The sequence below is a fragment of the Pristis pectinata genome, chromosome 5 (assembly GCF_009764475.1).
Source record: "Pristis pectinata isolate sPriPec2 chromosome 5, sPriPec2.1.pri, whole genome shotgun sequence".
NCBI lineage: Eukaryota > Metazoa > Chordata > Chondrichthyes > Rhinopristiformes > Pristidae > Pristis > Pristis pectinata.
This window is the reverse complement of record NC_067409.1, coordinates 65,056,510-65,075,812: the sequence shown is the minus strand read 5'-3', so window position 1 is coordinate 65,075,812 and position 19,303 is coordinate 65,056,510. Positions and strand designations below refer to the sequence as shown.

Sequence of the window (19,303 nt, the reverse complement as noted above, 5' to 3'; positions counted from 1 at the left end):
GAAGAAATTATTGGAATTTCCTACTATTGCCATGATAACACAATTTCTGTATCTTGCCACTTTTCATCATTTCTGGCATCTGTATTGTACCAAAGGAAATGACAGATATCTTGCACATTCATGTCAAACACTAGGGAAGAAAAGGCAAGTGGGGAGCAATAAGCAATCAAAAACAATTGCCGTTATAATGTTCATTTAAATACAGTTTGGATGTATCACAAGGAGAAAATGCTTCCGTGATTTCCTACGCTTAAACAACCTTTCAATAAAATAAGCAAATCAGGGACAAATTGAATTGATCCTGAGAAAGATCTCATGTTCACGCTCAAAGACCTCATGTTAACTTATGTCTGTTTGGTCCAAAATAGTTTGTGCATCAAAATGCATATGGCATTCTTATTATATTGACATAACCATATAATCAGCATAATTATACCATTCAATGGCTTTTCTTCCCCACAATAAAGGCTCAATTTCATTTGTGGCAAAGTCAGTTCAAAAGCCACTCTGCAACTTAACGAGAACTGCATTTTTTTTGCAGCAAATGCTTGAATAGTTTGCAACTTGCAAACTACTTTTAGCAAATTATAGAAAAAAGCAGCCCACATAGTCTTCTGACACTGCACTGAAGTCCTTAGTTATAATGAGGAATATATCAATAGCAGAGGTATTAAACAATTACTTTACATCTGTCTTCATGGACAAAGAGGCAAAATAAATCTTCCAAGATTCTACAGATTCTAGAATTTTTCCTGCAGATTGGAGAGTAACAAGTGTTACTGCATCATTTAAAAAAGGAAAGAGAGAGATAAAACAGGGAACTACCAACCTGTATGTCTGACATTGGAAAATGCTGGAATCCATCAGAGGTGTTATCAAGACACTTCAAAAAATATGAGTGAGCAGCGTCAACATATTTGAAGTTCTTTGAGGATAAATCCAGTAGATGATGGGAAACCAAATGGATGTAGCATATTTAGATTCTCAGAAGGCTTTTGATAACATCTCATATAGGAAGTTATTGAATAAATTTGGATCATATAGAATTGGAGGAATATACCAGTCTATACTTGGGTCACTACACCAGTCCACATGGATAGAGCTGTCTGTATTCACTGCACTCTCATCATTGACTGGGTTGCACTTGAACCACTGTTATCTAAAGATATCTCATTCAAGTTAGAGCCTGTAACCTTGGCCAGCCAACATTTGCTAGCTGGAGATTCCATAATGCCTCTGAAGTCCATTTGACCAATAGTTTGCTCAGTTGGGGCTCCTACATCCCTAAGCATGAGTGGCTTCTGGACCTCCTCACAGTCCAAGGTAATGTCCTTTTTCTAAAACAGTCACTTTATCTGAGTCACACAATCCTTTCTACCTATGAAGGCAACGCCCCAGCATCTCTACTTTCTGATAATTTTAAGGAGATACAGCACGTCATTGAAGACCCTGGCAAACGTGTACAGATGTTCAGTAGAAAGCAATCTGACTGGTTGCATCACGGACTGGTATGGAAACTTCATGTCACAGGAATGAAAAAGGCTACAGAGAGCGGTGGACTCAGCCAGTTCCATCATGGGTACAGCTCTCCCCATTATTGAGAAGACTTGACCAGTTGCGGATTTCTGGCATCTTTGGATATATGAAGTCACCTTACATAATAACACCCATAGCAAAATGATACCTAATGCAACTTGCAGTACAAATGTGTATACATACCTCCAATGCTTCATTGGAATCAATTCAGTAAAACTAGTGTCTAAACTAAGGTGTAACAGGAGTGAAATTCATATCCAATAACCTTAATTTAAGGAGCAAGAAACAACATGAGATGTGGGAGAATGAAACACTTTTGTTTTGTATACCCAATCATGCAGATGGGAAACTAATATGTTTATGTATTCCACAGAAGGTGAATTCTGCTGATAATTCAAATGATGACCTTTCATCATGACTGGAAAAAATGAGAAAATAAGCATGCATTAATATGCAGAAAATGTTAGGGGTGGAAAGAACAGGGGGGGATTAACCAAGCTGCATTGTGTGCAACAGTTCTCAGGACTGGTCAGTGAGGATATCAGGTCACGATATGGCTGAGAAACCATCAACTCTAAAGGTAAAATGAAATTCTAAAAAAAAAGAACTTGGAACAACATGGAACAATGTTGCTCTTCCTGGTTCCACAGCACTCTTCATGACTACAGGCACCCGCAATGGCTCGCCTCTCACTGCCTTCATCCCTCAATATCTTCCTACACCCATATGTTTCTTTGCATGTATGTGAAGATCACTGCAACAAGGCAAGAAGTCCAGACACTTGAAGCTAAAATAGATGAACTGCTTGATTTTAAGTACTGGCCTAAGACCTGAATCAAATTGCAAAGGCTAAGCAAGAAAAAAGGAAAGTTGTAAGGAAAGGAAGAAAAGCAGGAGGAGTTTGATAACAGAAAGAGTTTGATGCAATAGCAATTGTAAGATGATTAAATGTTAAATGAGACTCAATGAAAGAAGCCAATCTAGTCTTCTCAAGGTCAAGTTAAAGTACTGACTTAGTGTTGTGGTCAGTGGGAACCAGAGCCATATATATTTTTGACTGACTCCTCACCGAAACATTTTCAACTCTGCCAATGTGTGAATGTCATAATCAGGCAATGGTAATTATAGCCCTAACAAGTGTATAAGTGATATATAAGTATATCACTTATACTTAATCCTAATGGGTTTGAGTTCAAGTGCAAATTCCCACATGGCAGCTTATTATTCTGCTGTCTATTTCCTAATTCTATCTTATTATATGTCATTCTCCAGTTGTATAATCATAGTAGTTCAATTTTAAAAAAGTAAAGATTAATGTTTATGTAGTCCCTTTCACTGCTATCATGATGTCTGAAAATACTTCACAGCCAACAAATTAACTTTTAAAAGGTGTGCTCACTATTGTAACTTACGAGCTATGGCAGCAAGTTCAAAAACACCAAACTCTCCTAAACAACAATCTAATAACAACTGGATCATCTGCTTTTAGATATATTGGTTGAAAGATAAACACTGGTAGAATTCTGGGCTAAGTCACTTGCTCCACAAAATCCTACCACAGGGCCATTCACATTTGCAGGAGTCTCGGGTTAACACCTCATCAGAAAGACAGCCACTCCAAGAGCCTAATACTCCCTCAGTTCTGCACTGATATGCCCGCCCAGATTTTTGTCCCCGGAGAGGAACATGAATCAAAATCTTCTGAGTGTGAGAGAATGCGACCCACTGAGCAAGGGCTGAATCACTGAAAATAGAAATAGCTCTAAAGTGGTATCATTTATTTTTGAAAGAAAAAAGGAGACAGATTTCTGCCCTGCCTGCACAAATCCAAACTCTGAGAAATATATCCACTGTGGGTATATTCTTTTTTCACCACTGGAAGATAGCAGGTGGAACATTGCAAGATATGATAAAAAAAATTGGAGCAAGCCTTATTTCTTGCTGGCTGCAGAGATCTAGCACCAAGTCTTGGCTTCTGTGCCCTGTGCTTTAGAAGGCTGCAATATTATGTGGGGCAGGTGAAAAGATAAAAAGGCATGATAAGATTTTTCTTCAATGAGGAAGTCATTCTAGTGGTTGATTTGAAATATTTAGATCTATCAGACAGCCATTTTCCAGCAACAGCCAGATGGACTTGATCTCAAAGGTCAGGTGCACAGCTGTAGTGTGCTCAGGCCTGGAGCTCTGGGAGGAATCAGCAGCTGTGTTTGCACCTCCTCCATTAGTTTTGAATCACTTGGCCAAGCCAGAAGGAAGCCTTTGCCTGAAGCTCCTCAACCATGCAAATGGCCCAGAAGAGAAAAGACACAAACAGCTGCTTCCTCATACTCAGAAGTTATCTACCTGTGAGCACCAAGAAGGAAAATTCTATTCCACTGTTTATACTGATAGCAGAATCTTGAATAGAGATTATCAACTACAGCCAATGTGGACAACTGATTTACTGAAGCTGTATCATCCAAGGAGGCTTGAAACTATGCAAGATGATCACAAAAGAGATCCGTACAATTTTGATCTGACAAAAGAATACTTATGCAGTAGAGGAAGTTCAGAAAAGATTTGTCAGATTGATTTCTGGGATAGTGGGTCTGTCATATGAGGAGACATTAAGTTGGCCAGACCTCCTCCTTTAGAGTTCATAAGAACAAAAGATGACCTCATTGAAGCGTGCAACATTTTTATAGGACTTGGCAGGATAGATGCACGGTGGATGTTTCCTCAGCTAAGGAGTCTAGAATAAGTCACATTCTCAAAATACAGGATAGCACATTTAGGACTGAAATCAGGAGGAATTTCTTCACTCTACAGATGACGATTCTTCAGAATTCTTTGCTTCAGAGGCTGCAAGGCTCAGTCATTGATAGTTTGCATAACAGAAGTTCTTGGATTACTGAATATTAAAGAAATTGCAGGATCGAAAGAGGCTGCAGAGGGTTGTAGACTCAGTAGCTCCATCACGGGCACAACCCTCCCTGCCATTCAGGACATCTTCAAGAGGTGGTGCCTCACGAAGGCAGCACCTCAAGAAGGTGGCATCCTTCATTAAGGACCCTTACCTCCCGGGACATGCCTTCTTCACATAACTACCATTGGGCAGGAGGCCTGAAGACCCACACTCAATGTTTCAGGAATAGCTTCTTTCCCTCCAACTTCAGATTTCTGAACAGTCCACAAACCCACGAATACTACCTCGTTATTCCTTTTGCACTATTTATTTATTTTGTAACTTATAGTAATTTTTATGTTTTTATGTCTATATCAATAAATTTCATGACATACGTCAGTGATAATAAACCTGATTCTGATTCAGATATGGAGATAGGACAGAAAAGTAGTCTTTGAAATAGAATCAGCTAGAAGGTGGAAAAGGCTCATGTGGCTGAATGGTCCAGTCTTTCTCCTATTTATTTTATTCTAATATTCTTAGATTAATCAAAAAATCCAGTTGGTTCTCTATGGCTCATTTATTCACAAATAACTACCTCTCCTGTCATGCAGTATGCAACCTCCTTCATATAATTCAAGTCCTTTGCTTCTAATGTCCATTTCACAAACAAATCATTTTTGCATAAGGAAGAATGCTTTATGATCAGCCTTAAATTAGTTTTTTGGTAAATTGAACCTACATCAAATTTCCTTGTTAACCTGGTTTCTCATTGTCATATTAACATGGTTTAGCTTTTAATGTTGGTGATATTTAAACTGGATCATAATCAAACCAATGAATAGCAAAGATCATGGAGATTTTTAAGAAAACTTTTAACTTGGACCCTAAAGCCCAGACATGAAAGACTTAATACATGAAGTTATTCTCATAACTTTGGGAAGTTATTAAATCACGAACATATAATCTGAACATATAATGATAATCTGATCATTCCCATAATTCTGCAATAAAATGCAAGAATCATGCTGTTTTTCCCCATGTTTTGAGAGATTAAGGTTACAAGGATGTGTCTGATTTGCCTATAATTTTACTTCTTAAATTCTGAATCTTAACAGATACTACTGTGATTTTATATTTAAAAAATACTTATTAAAATAATTATTTTTAAGCTTGCAGGCCATGCTATAAAGTAATCTAAAGGATGAAATAATAATCCAAGTATTATTCAGTAAATGAAATTTCAGTGCTAGCTCAAACAGTGATGGACATACCACTACCCATGTAAGTCTTCCACAAATCCAGGATACTGTTATGTCATACCTATACCTCTCACAGAATTTAAACTCATTGTATTAAATTCTTGCTACATGCAGTTTAGTTTTTGGGGATTATTTTATTTACATTTTATGTTTAAATAATAAAGACAGGAAGTTGATTATAGAACCTTGATTAAAGAAAGACTTGATTTCATGGGGTGCCTTTCACAACCTCAGGACATCCCAAAGCACTTTACAGACCAGTATCTAATTTTTAGATTAGTAGTTCCATTTGTAGTGTGAAAAAATATGACGAAGACTTTGTGCACAGCAACCTTCTACAAAAAGGGTCCAATAATCATTACATAATTAGGTTATTTTGTGTACTATTGAAAGATAAGTATTGACCAGGACAAAAGGGAGAACTCAACATTTCTCTGAGATATAGCCAAGGGATATTATTTTTATTTCTACCCAATAGAGCATGCCAAAAACAACTTCTCATTTGAAAGTTGCCACTCCTGACAATGCAATAATCTCTCAGCAATGAATTGAAGGGTTAACCTACATTTTTGCACTCATATTTCTGGAGTGGGAGAGATTTCAGAGTCAAAAGCAATTGAAATAACATGCAAAGAAATTTCAGGTAACACCAATAACTATACTAAACAAACACAAAATGTTGAGTGTTATGTCACATTTGTTACTGTGGGCTTTAACTAATGTGATATAATATCATTACTGCACCAACTGATTTTTCACCAAAGTCAATTCCTAATTCAACACTATCCAGGTGCAAATCATCCCTATTGAAATCAATAAGTAATCTCATTGATTTTAAAACAAATATTTAAGAACAAAAGTGCAAATAAAATCCTTTCACCAAGGAGGACCCAATGCTAGCTGGAGTGAAGATTACATCTTAAACCACTTCACGTACATTTTCTAAAATTGAGTTATTCTTGTTCTTTGGAAGAAAAATAAATAAGCAGATTGATTCCTGCCCATTTAAACTCACAGGGTGGAAAGGAGAACTCACTACAATCCTCAGATCAAGGTTACAATTACACAGCTGCAGAAAAAAAGAGTACCACGAGTTTTTTTCTCCTTTTTTTTGTATAGTCCGGCCTGTTGCGCAGGACCCACAGCCATGCCATTAGCAACACATTACACAGACAAAGAAATTTAATCTGATTTTATCTGCTTCTGAACTACCACATTTAGCCATTTCCCTTTGTTCTCCCCCGTATTCTCTGCAAATTAAATCTAATTTGCATTCTCTCTTTCCCAATTCTGACAAAGGGTCCCAGACCTGAAATGCTAACTGTTTCACTTTCCAAACATGCTGCCTGACCTGCTATGTGTTTCCAGCATTTTCTGTTTTTGTTTCAGATTTTCAAATGCCAGGAAATCCTGGTAGTGATTCACCAATGGCAGATGGGGTTTGCATCAACTTCTGCTGCAGGAAGTATGATGTCATTAAATCTGCAACTGATATGGAAAAGGACCCATCTGTGCATGCTCAATTTGCAATGGGAAGTGCCTGGTGGAATTTCTGGAGTGGCTTCATTCAACCCAAAAAACCATAACATTGTGCATTCTACTTCCGGAAATGTCACTTAACATAAAAGGGATAACAAAAATATTTTATTGGCATGTAAATTTTAAAAAAGTTAGTAAAATGAGAGGTGGGGTCACTTACTGATAAAGAAGGTGATCAATGCATAGAGGCAGAAAGCATATTTGGAATACTAACTGAAGTTGTGGAGACACAAGAGACTGCAGATGCTTGAATCTGGAGCAACAAACAATCTGCTGGAGGAACTCAGTGGGTTGAGAAGCATCTCCTGCTTATTAGTGTGGGAGACTGAGGGGTGACATTATAGATGTGTATAAAATTATGAGGGGCATAGATAGCATGAATGCACATAGTCTTTTTTCCCCAGAGAAGGGGAACTAAAAACTAAAAACTAAAAACTAGAGGTGAGAGGTGAAAGATTTCAAAGGGAAATGAGGAGCAACTTCTTCATGCAGAGGGTGGACCATATATGGATTGAGCTGTCAGAGAAAGTGGTTGAAGCAGGTACAAGAACAACATTGAAAAGGCATTTGGATGAGTACATGGATAGGAAGGGATCCGAGGCATATGGGCCAAACGCCAGCAAATAGGACTAGTTTGGTGGGCACCATGGTCGGCATGGATGAGTTGGGCCAAAAGGCCTGTCCCCATGCTGTATTTCTCTGTGACTGGACTCAGACAACTGGGGCCACAACCTGGACATGGTTATGCAGAATAGAATTTCCAATTTTGTAGATGGCTCAAAGGGAGTATGTTATTATAAGAGGAGGGTGGCGATAAACCACAGGAGGACGTGGATAGGCTAAATGTGCGAGCAAGTGGCACATGAAATTTAAAACCAAGAAGCATGAAGTGATTCCCTTTGGCAGAAAGAATGAGAAACATTACCTCAGAAATGGAGTTTGAAAAATAATGTATGCTTATTTTTCAAGTATCAATCCCACATAAAATGTGCTTTGCACCTGCTTTGAGTGTTTGTGGACATTTCCAGAGAAGGTTCCGCCCTTTGGGAAATTGGAACAGGCACTTCCTCTTGTCATTCCTCTTATCTGACAACACCATTAACAGACAGCCCATCAGCTTCTGATGTACCAGTTAAATTAAACCTTCATTGTTCACATCGAGTAAAACTAGGAAAGCAGCAAACAGAAATTTGGAAACCATAAATAAATTGAAGGTTCCCTGCTGGTATATAGAATTTAGTTTCACTGGTTCTCCCAACATTGATTCATAGATGCTGTCCTTTTGCAGGTAGTCAGCACTAAGAAATATTGCAGCACCTCTACACTTGATGACATGACCTCTGGCCCTAATGATTACCATGGCTTGTTCATGACAAGCGGCTCGGATTGATGTCTGGGTCTGGCCACAGCATAGGGCCCAAAAGGCCAACTGTGCATAGTTTCACCCTTCTCTCCACGCTGATTTCCGCTCCCCCAAAGTCTCCCTCTCCCTCTCAATTTTCTACCCTCCTTGCCCTCCCCACCCTTCATCGCCTGAGTGGCTGCCACAGATAAGCTCCAACCTAATTCCCTGCAGGAAGTGCTAAATGACTCGGCTGCTGTGAGCTCATGCAACAGCTACCAACTTTCAAGTTGGCTTTCAGTTATTAAATGGGAGAAAAGCACAATAGCAATTTCTGAAAGTAAGGATGTCTCAGTTCAGCGACTTTTTATCGTCATGTGATTTGACATATGAGCACCCATTTAGCACAACAAAGATGGATGAAATCCAATTCCTAGGCTACTGTAAATAGCACAGATCTAAAGGGTGTGCAGCAATAGAGGGACCTAGGAGTTTATATGTATAAAGCCATGAAAATTGCAATTAATGTAGAGCTAACAGTTAATGAAGTACATGGGATCCTAGGATTCATAAATAGAGACATAAAGTACAAAAGCAGGTAAGTTATTTTGAACCAAAACACGACAGATGCTAGAAATCTAAAATAAAAACAGACAATGCTCGAAATAATCAACAGATCAGGCAGCGCCTCCTGAGACAGAAACAGTGTTAACATTTCAGATCGATGACCTTTCATCATAAGTTGAACTTATACAGAACACTGGTCAGCCCACAACTGCACCCCTACCTCCATTTCTGATTGCTACACTTTCAAAAGGATGCGAAGCCCTTGAGAGGGTGCAGGGATTTACTGGAATAGTTCCAGGGATGAGGGATTAGATCTTTAAAATTAAATTAGCATAAATATGTTGGGTCAAATGCCCACCTTCTCTGCCTATGAAGAAGCCAGTGAATACTTTCTTGAGAAAAGATGATAAAGGTGTACAAGATTGTGATTGGCTTAGATAAACATTCCCCTTAGTTCAAGAACCAGGGGACACAGATTGAACATTTTGGTCAAAAGATATAAGGGAGATGTGAGGAAAGTATTTTTATTTGCTCAGACATTAGGAATGATCTGCAACTCACTACCTTTAAGGGTGGTGGAAATAAAATGAAACAGTGTCTGTAAAAGTCAATTGGATAGGCACTTGGAAGAATAATGTACAAAGCTGTGTGGAAAGAATAGGGTAATGGGACTAAGGGATTTGCTCAACTAGGGACCTGCAAAACTTGGATGCACCAAATTGCCTACCGTATGTTATAGATATTCAATTATTCTAATTCTATGATCATATGATCTGCAGCATGTCAATCACAATAGCTTGTGGGGTGAGAGGAAGTGGAATTACAAAGAGAATGAGATACAAGGATACCATCATCTTCAATTGACTCAAAAACAGTTCCAGCCATGGTTTCAGTAATGGCCATTCATAAATGTCTCTTCTTGGGATTAAGACATAGTCATGCATATACACTGCTGCTTTTTCCTTTTTTTCATTTTTCCTAATTTAGGCTTTGCCAGCAGGGGCAACATTTCTTGCCTACCCCTAATTGTTGTTGAGAATATGATGAACTTCCACAATCCTCTGGTTGAGATACACGCATAGATAAATGTAGAATTTAGACCTGCGATGAAGAAGAAATGGCAATATATTTCCAAGTCGGGTGGTGTCAACTAGGAAAGGAACCTGCAGATGGTGGTGTTCATATGCACCTGAAGCCCCTATTCTTGGCAATGCAAATCACTAGGTTTGGGAGATACTCTTGGAGTATGCTGGGGTGAATAACCGCAATGTATTTTGTGTATGGTACATATTGCAGCCACTGTGCATCAGTGGTGGAGGGAACAAATGCTCAAGGCAGTGCATGGGGTACCAGTCAAGTGGTCTTCATGTATGCTGTTGGATTTCTTGTCTGCACCCATTCAAGCAAGTGGAGAGTATTTCATCATACTCTTGCTTGTGTCTTGCAGATGGTAGAAAGAATTTGGGGTGTCAAAAGGTAACTCATTCACCACAGGATACCCAGCCTCAGACCTGCTCGTGCAGCCACAGTGATGGTAATGCTATTGAATGTCATGAATAATTGGTTTGACTCTCTCTTGTTGGAGATGGTCATTGCCAGGCACTTTTATGGTTCCAATGTTAGTTACCACTTATTGGCCATATCCAAATGTTGTCTCAGGTCTTGCTGTGTGTCGGCATGAGCTGGTTCATTTGCTGATGAGTTGCAAATGGAGTTGAACATTGTGCAATCATCAGGAGATATTCCCACTTCTGACCTTATAGTGCCTTGAATTGTCATGTCCTTTAAGATGAGAAATGAGGCAATGAATCTCGCACAATGTGTTTGAATAGCTGGCAATGTGGATAAACTGTGAGGTGTAGGTGTAGAGTTGCAAAAATTGTGTGAAGGCAAAATTAACATATAAATGTTTGGTATGTGTTCTGATTGATATTGTTGCTGAGTATTTAATGGGAGTGGGGTCCATCAAGCAGAATCTGCATCCAGTAGTACTGTTGATGGAATATAGGATTTAAAGATCATTTTAAGTCATTGAAATATTTTACTGCACTCCATCAGGTTCCAAAGCTTCATTTCTGGCATAATTTGGTGTATCTGTCTGACTTCACTGCCATGTGAGAACACATCTCAAGATCTTCCTGGCCCCAAGGATAGAGCAGTTCTCTCCACCTAACTCCTCCGCCAAAGCCTCCACACAGCATCAGAATATCTTGAAGTCTACTCTTTCCCAAATTGGCCAATTGTATGATTATTTTTCCATGTCAACATGAATCTCTTCAACAACTTTCATCAGCAGTTACATCCATGATACACCTCCCCACTTCTCATCCCACTTACAATAAGCAGGCTAGCACAAGCTAGTTTTAAGTGGTATTAATCAGTCATGCACACTGACTGCATGCAGTAATCTTGATAAGCAGGCAATGCAAGTGGGCATTCTGTCTCGATTGTAAACAATTAGCACTGGTTAACCTCACACTGTAAGGTGTGTCTATTTTCAGGAACTATCCAGTTAGTCCAACTTGAATTTGGTTCAGTATTTAGTATAAAACCAACAAATCACAGGCACGTATTGTAACACTTCTGTGTAAAATACTACTGCACAATTACAATACAGAAATGAAAGTGTCCTTTTTAAAAGTAACCCAGTATCTTTATGTCTGAGCCAGGAAGTGAAGGGCAAAGCACTGCATTTACAAGAAAATGAAATCTTTGTGAATAGAAATAGTTTTATTCACAATATATATTTAGAACTGTGCAGATAGTTCTAAGGTTGTTTAATGATAACTAGTAGACAAAGTTACTTGCACAAGCTGGTAGAATGGTCTGACCTTCATCTGCTCATGTTTCTAACCTTTTTTCTTCTTCTCTTGATGGTCCTTGCTCATACTCAGATGTCACCAGCCCACTGAGCTGCTTTTAGTCATGTGTGGCCTTAGATAGTAAGTTTAGGAAATGTAGGTTTCAGGCTCTTAACATGTGGTCTGTCTATTGAGACAGGTTCAAGTTCAACAATTCAACAAGAATTTTTTGTTCACTTTTAAGTGCAGAGAGCAAAAAAGTAAAATTCCAAGTTCTTGTTCTTGTGTGGTAGTGCTCCTTGCCTGGACTGGATTTCATTACATTACCTGACGTACAGGTATAACCATTAATAGGGGTCAATTTAGTGGACTCATATAAACTAAAATCCTTCCACATTACCCCAGCCCAGGAATGTAAAGTTAAATATGCTGTTTCCAACCTATATTAGCAATCCCAGTGAAACAAGTGATCAAAATTGAAGCCTTCTCACGTATGTGACTCAGCTCTGCACCAGTCAATATATTTGCTTGTGCCAGGAGCTTTAAGCAGAATTTTTAATTATCATGCAGTTCTGAACTTGGGAAAAATGACATATCATACCTTCACTTGGCAGTCAGCTAAAAAAGCCTGCCTTGAAAAATGTCAGGTGATTAGGGGAAACAATGGTATCCTTGTCAGGCCATCTGTGGTCTCAACCAAATAAGCCTCCCTCCTGGGAACCCCACTGTTTATTGCCTAGAATCATGAGTCTCTCCCAATTATTGAAGCATAGCCCCTCTCCTGGGATGACACCAATTCATCCAGAAATATAACCACTTCGGCATTAAATACACAGTGATTGTGACCTGTTATTCATTCAACTGTTCAGAATTTTATATAGGAGTCATTTGACCACTTCTTGTTCCTCAGGAAGGAGATTAAATTGCTAGCTGTTGTATTAAAGCATCTACAATTTGCCAAATGTATCAGAGTTTATTGCAACACATTGCTGACATCCTTGGTGACTGCCTGAAATGACTTTGAAGCGAAATATTTCATGTATAATAGCTACCAGTAGAATGATGTCAATGGGAGACCTGGGCTGTTCAGCATATGCCTGAACACATAATGAACTATAGGGCAGCATGATGGTGCATGGTAATGCACATTCATTCCTGACCTCAGTTTGCACATTTTCTCCATAACTGTGTGGACTTCCTCTGAGTGTTCCAGTTTCCTCCATATCCCAAAGACATGCTGGTAGTTAGTTGTCTATTGGAAGTGACCCTTTAGTGTAGGTTAATGGCAAAAAGATTCAAAAGGGAGTTGAAGCTTCTATGTGAGAGAAAATAAGTTGCAGGGGTATAAGGAATTAAAAAGGAGAAAGGGACTAATGGGAATGCTGCCCTGGGAGCCAGCATGGTGTCGATAGTCTGAATGGCCTCCTTGTATTTAAGACCTTTTATTTGCCCAGATCCTTGAAAAATGGGCAGACAATTCATGCGATGATTTGAAAAACAAAGATACTGCAAGAGATCAGGCAAAACTCCATCCAATTTTCTGATTACACTCCCCAATTTGCTCACATTAATCATGCAAAAGTAAATATCAAACCGAGACATTATTATTGGATCCAGCAGAAATTTTGAATAAAAAAATGCCTAATAATGCCAATCAAAACTGTGTCAGTGAGAGGTAGATCATATATGAGCACTATGAAAAGTGATAGTTTTCCTATTGCCCACCTTGAAGAGATCAGATTAACAGATTATCAGATTAACCTTTGACCATCTACTTTTGAATTTAATTCCACTAATACTTGACTACCAAATCATTCTTGCACTTCCTTTAGTCTCAATTGAAGCCATATATAATGCATTTCCTTTATTATAGATCTAAACTTAGTTCCTTTAAGATGACATTTTTAATTTGTTTACATCATGTGATAATACCAGTCTGGTAACAGTTCAACTGTGTGGGGATAGAGGAATGAACGAGTATCAACCGATAGATAATTGTGATTTTAATCAGCTCAGAGCTAAGAGCACATAGTTCACATTTGACCAACTACCATGGGAAAAAGTAAACATCTTTACTTTGTAGATTGCTGCTGAATATGACAAACTGATCACATTTTGAGTGTGGCCTTGCACATTCTGATTGAAATTCATGCAATGATAGAATACAGACATGACACAAGTTGCATTTGCACCAGAGTTTTATACTAAAAGTTAGTGGCAATGGGGCAAATCATTCAGTATTTGCTGGCATTGTTACTTTGTGAAGTGTCATACTCTTTAAAACATTAAACACTAACAACACTGCAAAGTGAATAAAATCTTTATATTTGAGTCATTAACTAAGGGAAGCATAGTAATTGCACCATGTGATGCAGACACAGCAGTCTATGCTTTGATTGAAATCTTTAAATTTTTCTCAATGTGCTAATATTTCAAAAACAGCAGTTTCAAAGTTTCTCATTCTCCCACAGAGCGTTAACAATATTAATTTACGAATAATCATTTTTGTCTATCTTCCTGCCATATTTTGCTTATATCTAAAATGTAAACAATTTGTGGATAATTCTTAATAAAAAAGAACAACACTATTGAAATCAAGAACTCACCAGTCCTACTTTTCATCTTTCCCAAGAGGCTCATCTAACCTGCGATGGTTTGCTTGTTCAAATACAAGTTCTCAGGACCCACGTTACTGCCTTTTTTTTGCAGCAACAATCAGAGGAAGTGGTTTGTCGACACCAATAGCTACACTTACGAGTTATGGTCCTCCCACTCACTGACGGGAGCACCTGTACTAACTGAACTCAACACTGCAGTATATTTCTATCCATCTATACTCATTGATAGATTGCACAGAAATATCCAAAAGTAGTAAGTAGTTTAAATAACCTATAAACTAATCTACAAAACCAAGTCAGTGGAAGTATCACTTTGTTACCAGGCATACCTTTAACAAAATAGGTGCTGACAGGTTCTGTTCCAAGACAGAAAATGAGGTGCTGTTCCTTGCAGCCTAATGGCATGAACATTGAATTCTCCCACTTTAAATAATCCCCACAACCACCCACCCCCCAACACAACACCTCCCCCCTCCAACCATGTCTCTTTTTTCCCCTTTCCTAGCCTAGCTCTTTTTTTTCTACCCTTTTTTCCTCCTTACCTTTGACCCATCCCCCGGTGGATCTGCTCTCCCCACCTCCCCCGCACCTGCCTATCACTATCTCTTACCTATCACCACCTTGTGCCCACCCGCCTCCCCTCTTTTGTCCACCTATCACTGCTCTGTTTTCCCCACCTACATATTGGGCTTCCCTTTTTCCTATCTTCAGACCTGTAGAAGGGTCCTGACCCAAAACATTGACTACCTGCTTTTCTCCACAGATGCTGCCTGGCCTGCTGAGTTCCTCCAGCATCATAGTGTTTTTCATCTAGATATTCCAGCATCTGCAGTCCTTTGTTTCTCTATGACTCAATGACCCCTTAGGATCTTATTCCACGTATTCGAGTCTTTGCTGTCAGTCTGAGCTTTCAAGATAAAATAATTCCTTCATTCCTTCAATAACCTTGAGAGAGTAAGGCCACACATCAAGTACAAATGTCCTGATGCAGGTTTTCAACCCTAAATGTTGACAATCCATTTCCTCCCACAGATGCCACTCAACCCATTGAGTTCCTCCAGCAGATTGTTTGTTGCTCTAGATTTCAGCATCTGCAGTCTCTTGTGTATCACAAATGTCTAGCCTGACTCTCCAATGGGATACTGGGGAAGTGTTGCAAAATTGGATGTGCCATCTTTCAAATGCAAATTAAGCAAACCTGACTGACCTCTAAGGCTGCTTATGTAAAACCAGACTATACAATTCTGAAAAAGGACTGAGGCAAAAGTTATGGTCTCTTGTCCAATATTTATCACTTAACCACCATTAATAAACAGATTCTGAAGTTATTATCACATTGCTGTTGGAGGTATTGTGCTGTGCACAATTTTCCTGCTGCATTTACAATACTTCAGCAGTGTCTACAATTAAAAAGCATTTCATTGACCATTAAGTATTTTAGGATAGTCTAGGATCATGAAAGGCACTATATAAACACAAGTGTTTAAATTTGTGATGATATTCCTGCAATTACATCCATCTAAACACTAATAAAATAGAAGGCACTTTCTGTTCCAGTAAATGCAAATGTTTTCATCCAGTGACCAATGATAATGGCTAAAGTGCATTAAACTGAGCAGGTTCAACATCAGAGGATAATACTTCTTGCTACTATAGGTTTACTGCAAAGCTAATGCCTATAAGCACCCTCTGTAAAATGGGTGAGATTTAACAAGTTATTTTGAACATTGTTGACTGACGAATGATAACTACATCCCTACTGGAGATTTGAAAGATGCTCACAGCATTGTGGACAAGTACTGCAGTGACCAGAAATGAGAGATAGCATTGATGCCACTCTGAGACTCCAAATCCTTTCAATTCAGGTGTATGTGGCATTTGCTTTTTAAATCAAAATTTCCAATTAAAAACACATGCACCTCAATTTAATTGATAAAAGTACTGAAATCTCTAAATCTTGATGTTATCTCTTTCTCTGCTAAGTGAATTCTTGTACCACCAATAACTTCCTGCCATTGTGAAATCAACAAAACAATGGAGACCAGCAGCCTTGTTCTGATACTGTTCCACTATGGAGTACAAATTAATTGTTTTAAGTAAACTCAAGCACAGATTTCTTTAAGTATAACTTAATTAGAAAAGTGCTAAGTATGTTGATATTTCAAATAAATATAACTTAAAATTTCTTGTAATATGTAAGGCAGTTAACAGTGTTCTGGTATTTTCACAGCACCGTTCACATTTAAGTTTGCACTGTGGGTTAAATCAGCTCATAACCATCAACACTTAACACCAACCACCAATATTCTGTTGGTTCCTTTGAACAGGAGACAGGTTATTCAAATATTAGCAACTCTTATGGGCTCGATGGTCAAACTTAAAACTTCTTTCCAATTAAAGCTGAGGATAGACAAGGAGAACTCAGGAAGTTTAGTTTTCCAACACAAATGCTTTGACTTTAGGAAAGCTGAGTGTGTGAGTGAGTGAGTGAGTGAGTGAGTGAGTGAGTGAGTGAGTGAGTGAGTGAGTGAGTGAGTGAGTGAGTGCGTGAGTCTTCCGTATAAGAGGAGATGAGAAATAAGTTTTCTGGTTTTTGCGATGTTAACAATTACAGGTACATATAAACAAGCTAACTTGTGGCTCCATTTCAACATTGACTTACTGTGCATTTGGGGATTAGGATTGACCATTCAGTCCTCTTCTGCCGTACAATTAGATTATCTCAATTTGCCTGCTTCACAAAAAAATATCAGCTCCAGTCTCAAAAATGTCAGAGGTGAATGTCCCCTATTGGAATTCCCCTCATCTTAACTGCCTTCCAATCACACTGGATGACATCTGGTCACCTTGAACTGCCAAGCATAATTCTATGTTATCACATGATACTAACAGAAATAGAAACCATTTAGGAGACATTAAATTCAATGAAAGGGAAAACTAGAGTTTATATGTGGAGATTGTAGCTTGAGGCAGTGGGTGTGTGGCAGAAGCATTTAGTTCAATCTCCTCCATTTTATGAAGAAACATGCACTTTAGAAGATGATTAAGAAACTCACCAAGTTACCCAATGTATTGACAAAGCACCCAGATATACCTTATTGAAATGACAGACGTATAAAATATTCCAATCCTCCACATGCCCTCTTGGAATCAATATCAGAGAATCTCCAGTAAAAATATTTGCAAAATATTAATTCCCTACTTAAACTTACATTGCCTGTAAAAAGGGCCATGTTGTTTTTGTAGGGAAGCCTATGGATACAAACATCAGAATGAAATGAAACATGGTTCCTTCTCATGTTAGTGTTCAATGGAAAAACAATTGGAGCAGAGGCAGGTGACCCACTTTCCAAAGTTTGGTTATTTTTGTTTCCATTCTTGGGCTGAATAAAGTTCTGACATGGTTGGACTTTCCTGTCCATCTTTGGTTGCCCCTGAAGGTGCCTGCACTTCCTATATTCTCATTGTATTCTGCATCTGACTTTAGTCATAAATTTCTGATTTCTGTTTTATTTTAACCTCCCTTCCCTTTGTCATCCAGGAGGCTCTAACTTTTCTTCTACCTTTTAGGTATTTGTACCAAAACTCCTCCTGCCTTGAACATCCCTTGTTGTTCATTTGTAGTTTTCCTGGTCAACTTATTTTTCCAACTAAATGGTAAATCACTTCCTAAATTACTAAAATTGGCTCTTTGAGCTTATTTTGACTTTGGCCCTTTCCTTTAATACTCTAATCCTAATTACAATATGATCTCACACTCCAGATACAACAAAAACACAGAATCAGTAAGCACCAAAAAAACTAATCACTAAAATCAACTGTTTGAACTAACTTAATACAACTGCCAAAAACTCATAATCTCTACACTATACATATCTGTAACCAATCACTGTTACTCCATGTGCAGTTACATTGCTTTGTATATTCCAATCACATTCCTCCATCTTATAGTAGGGCAGTTCCTTGCTTTACATTGGACAAATCTCTACTATGCTTTGTACTGAGCTCTCACCTCTGCACTGTATCTGCTCTTGTGCTATTTTATCATGAAGTTGGCATGAATTATATTGGATGATAAAATTCAATACCAATAGAATATTAATGAATCAGTTTAATTTTTAATAACACTTAAACAGTCTAATTGTCAATATTATAGTTAGAATCTCACTGTTACCATTTGTTCTTTTTATACAAGAAGCTCTTTGGAAACAACTTGAGCAATGGAATGAACATCAAAACATAGAAATAACACTGACTCACCAGTATATCTTCAAGAAACAATATAATAGCTCATATAGTTGAAGAAATGCATTTTTAATTATCCTAGGGGATAGCGTTGACAGAGAGGAAAGAAAAGACTACAGGATTCCATTCTTAACAATTTCATTGCGGCTTCTCACAAGCTCCTTCATTAGCCCACTGACACCCACTCAAGAGGGTAGGCAAACAGAAAGATTTTCACAGGATGAAGCTTGTGAATATAAGGATCTAGAAGCTGAAGAGAAGAAAACTCTTCTCTTCAGGAAGTAGCAAAATGCGTGTGCTTAACTAGGGAGCCCTGAGTCAAGATCACGAGATCTTTCAAAAATCAATGAATCCAGAGCATGAAAAGAAAAGATCTTTTCATTGTATAGTCACTTTAAGAAGTCTGAAGAGACTTAAAGCCAACTGAGTGTCATTATTGTTGGAATCACAGCAGCCAATGGCTTACAACAAACTTACATTAACAAGATTGTAGTAACAATCATATAACC

The 19,303-nt window shown here is 38.3% G+C and overlaps 1 protein-coding gene across 3 annotated transcripts in view; it reads right to left on the bottom strand.

The window, feature by feature from the left end:
* The window catches only part of LOC127570330 (histone deacetylase 9-like), a 476,207-nt gene that overhangs the window by 396,318 nt on the left and 60,586 nt on the right, over positions 1-19,303 (bottom strand). For 2 of the 3 annotated variants that reach the window (XM_052015777.1, XM_052015778.1), the window contains exon 1: positions 14,538-14,581. The exons of the other annotated variant lie outside the window; for it this stretch is intronic. In XM_052015777.1, coding sequence (XP_051871737.1) covers positions 14,538-14,571 — 34 coding nt within the window. In that variant the 5' untranslated portion in view covers positions 14,572-14,581. Of the gene's footprint in view, positions 1-14,537; positions 14,582-19,303 lie in introns of those variants that run through there. 3 annotated transcript variants of the gene reach the window in all.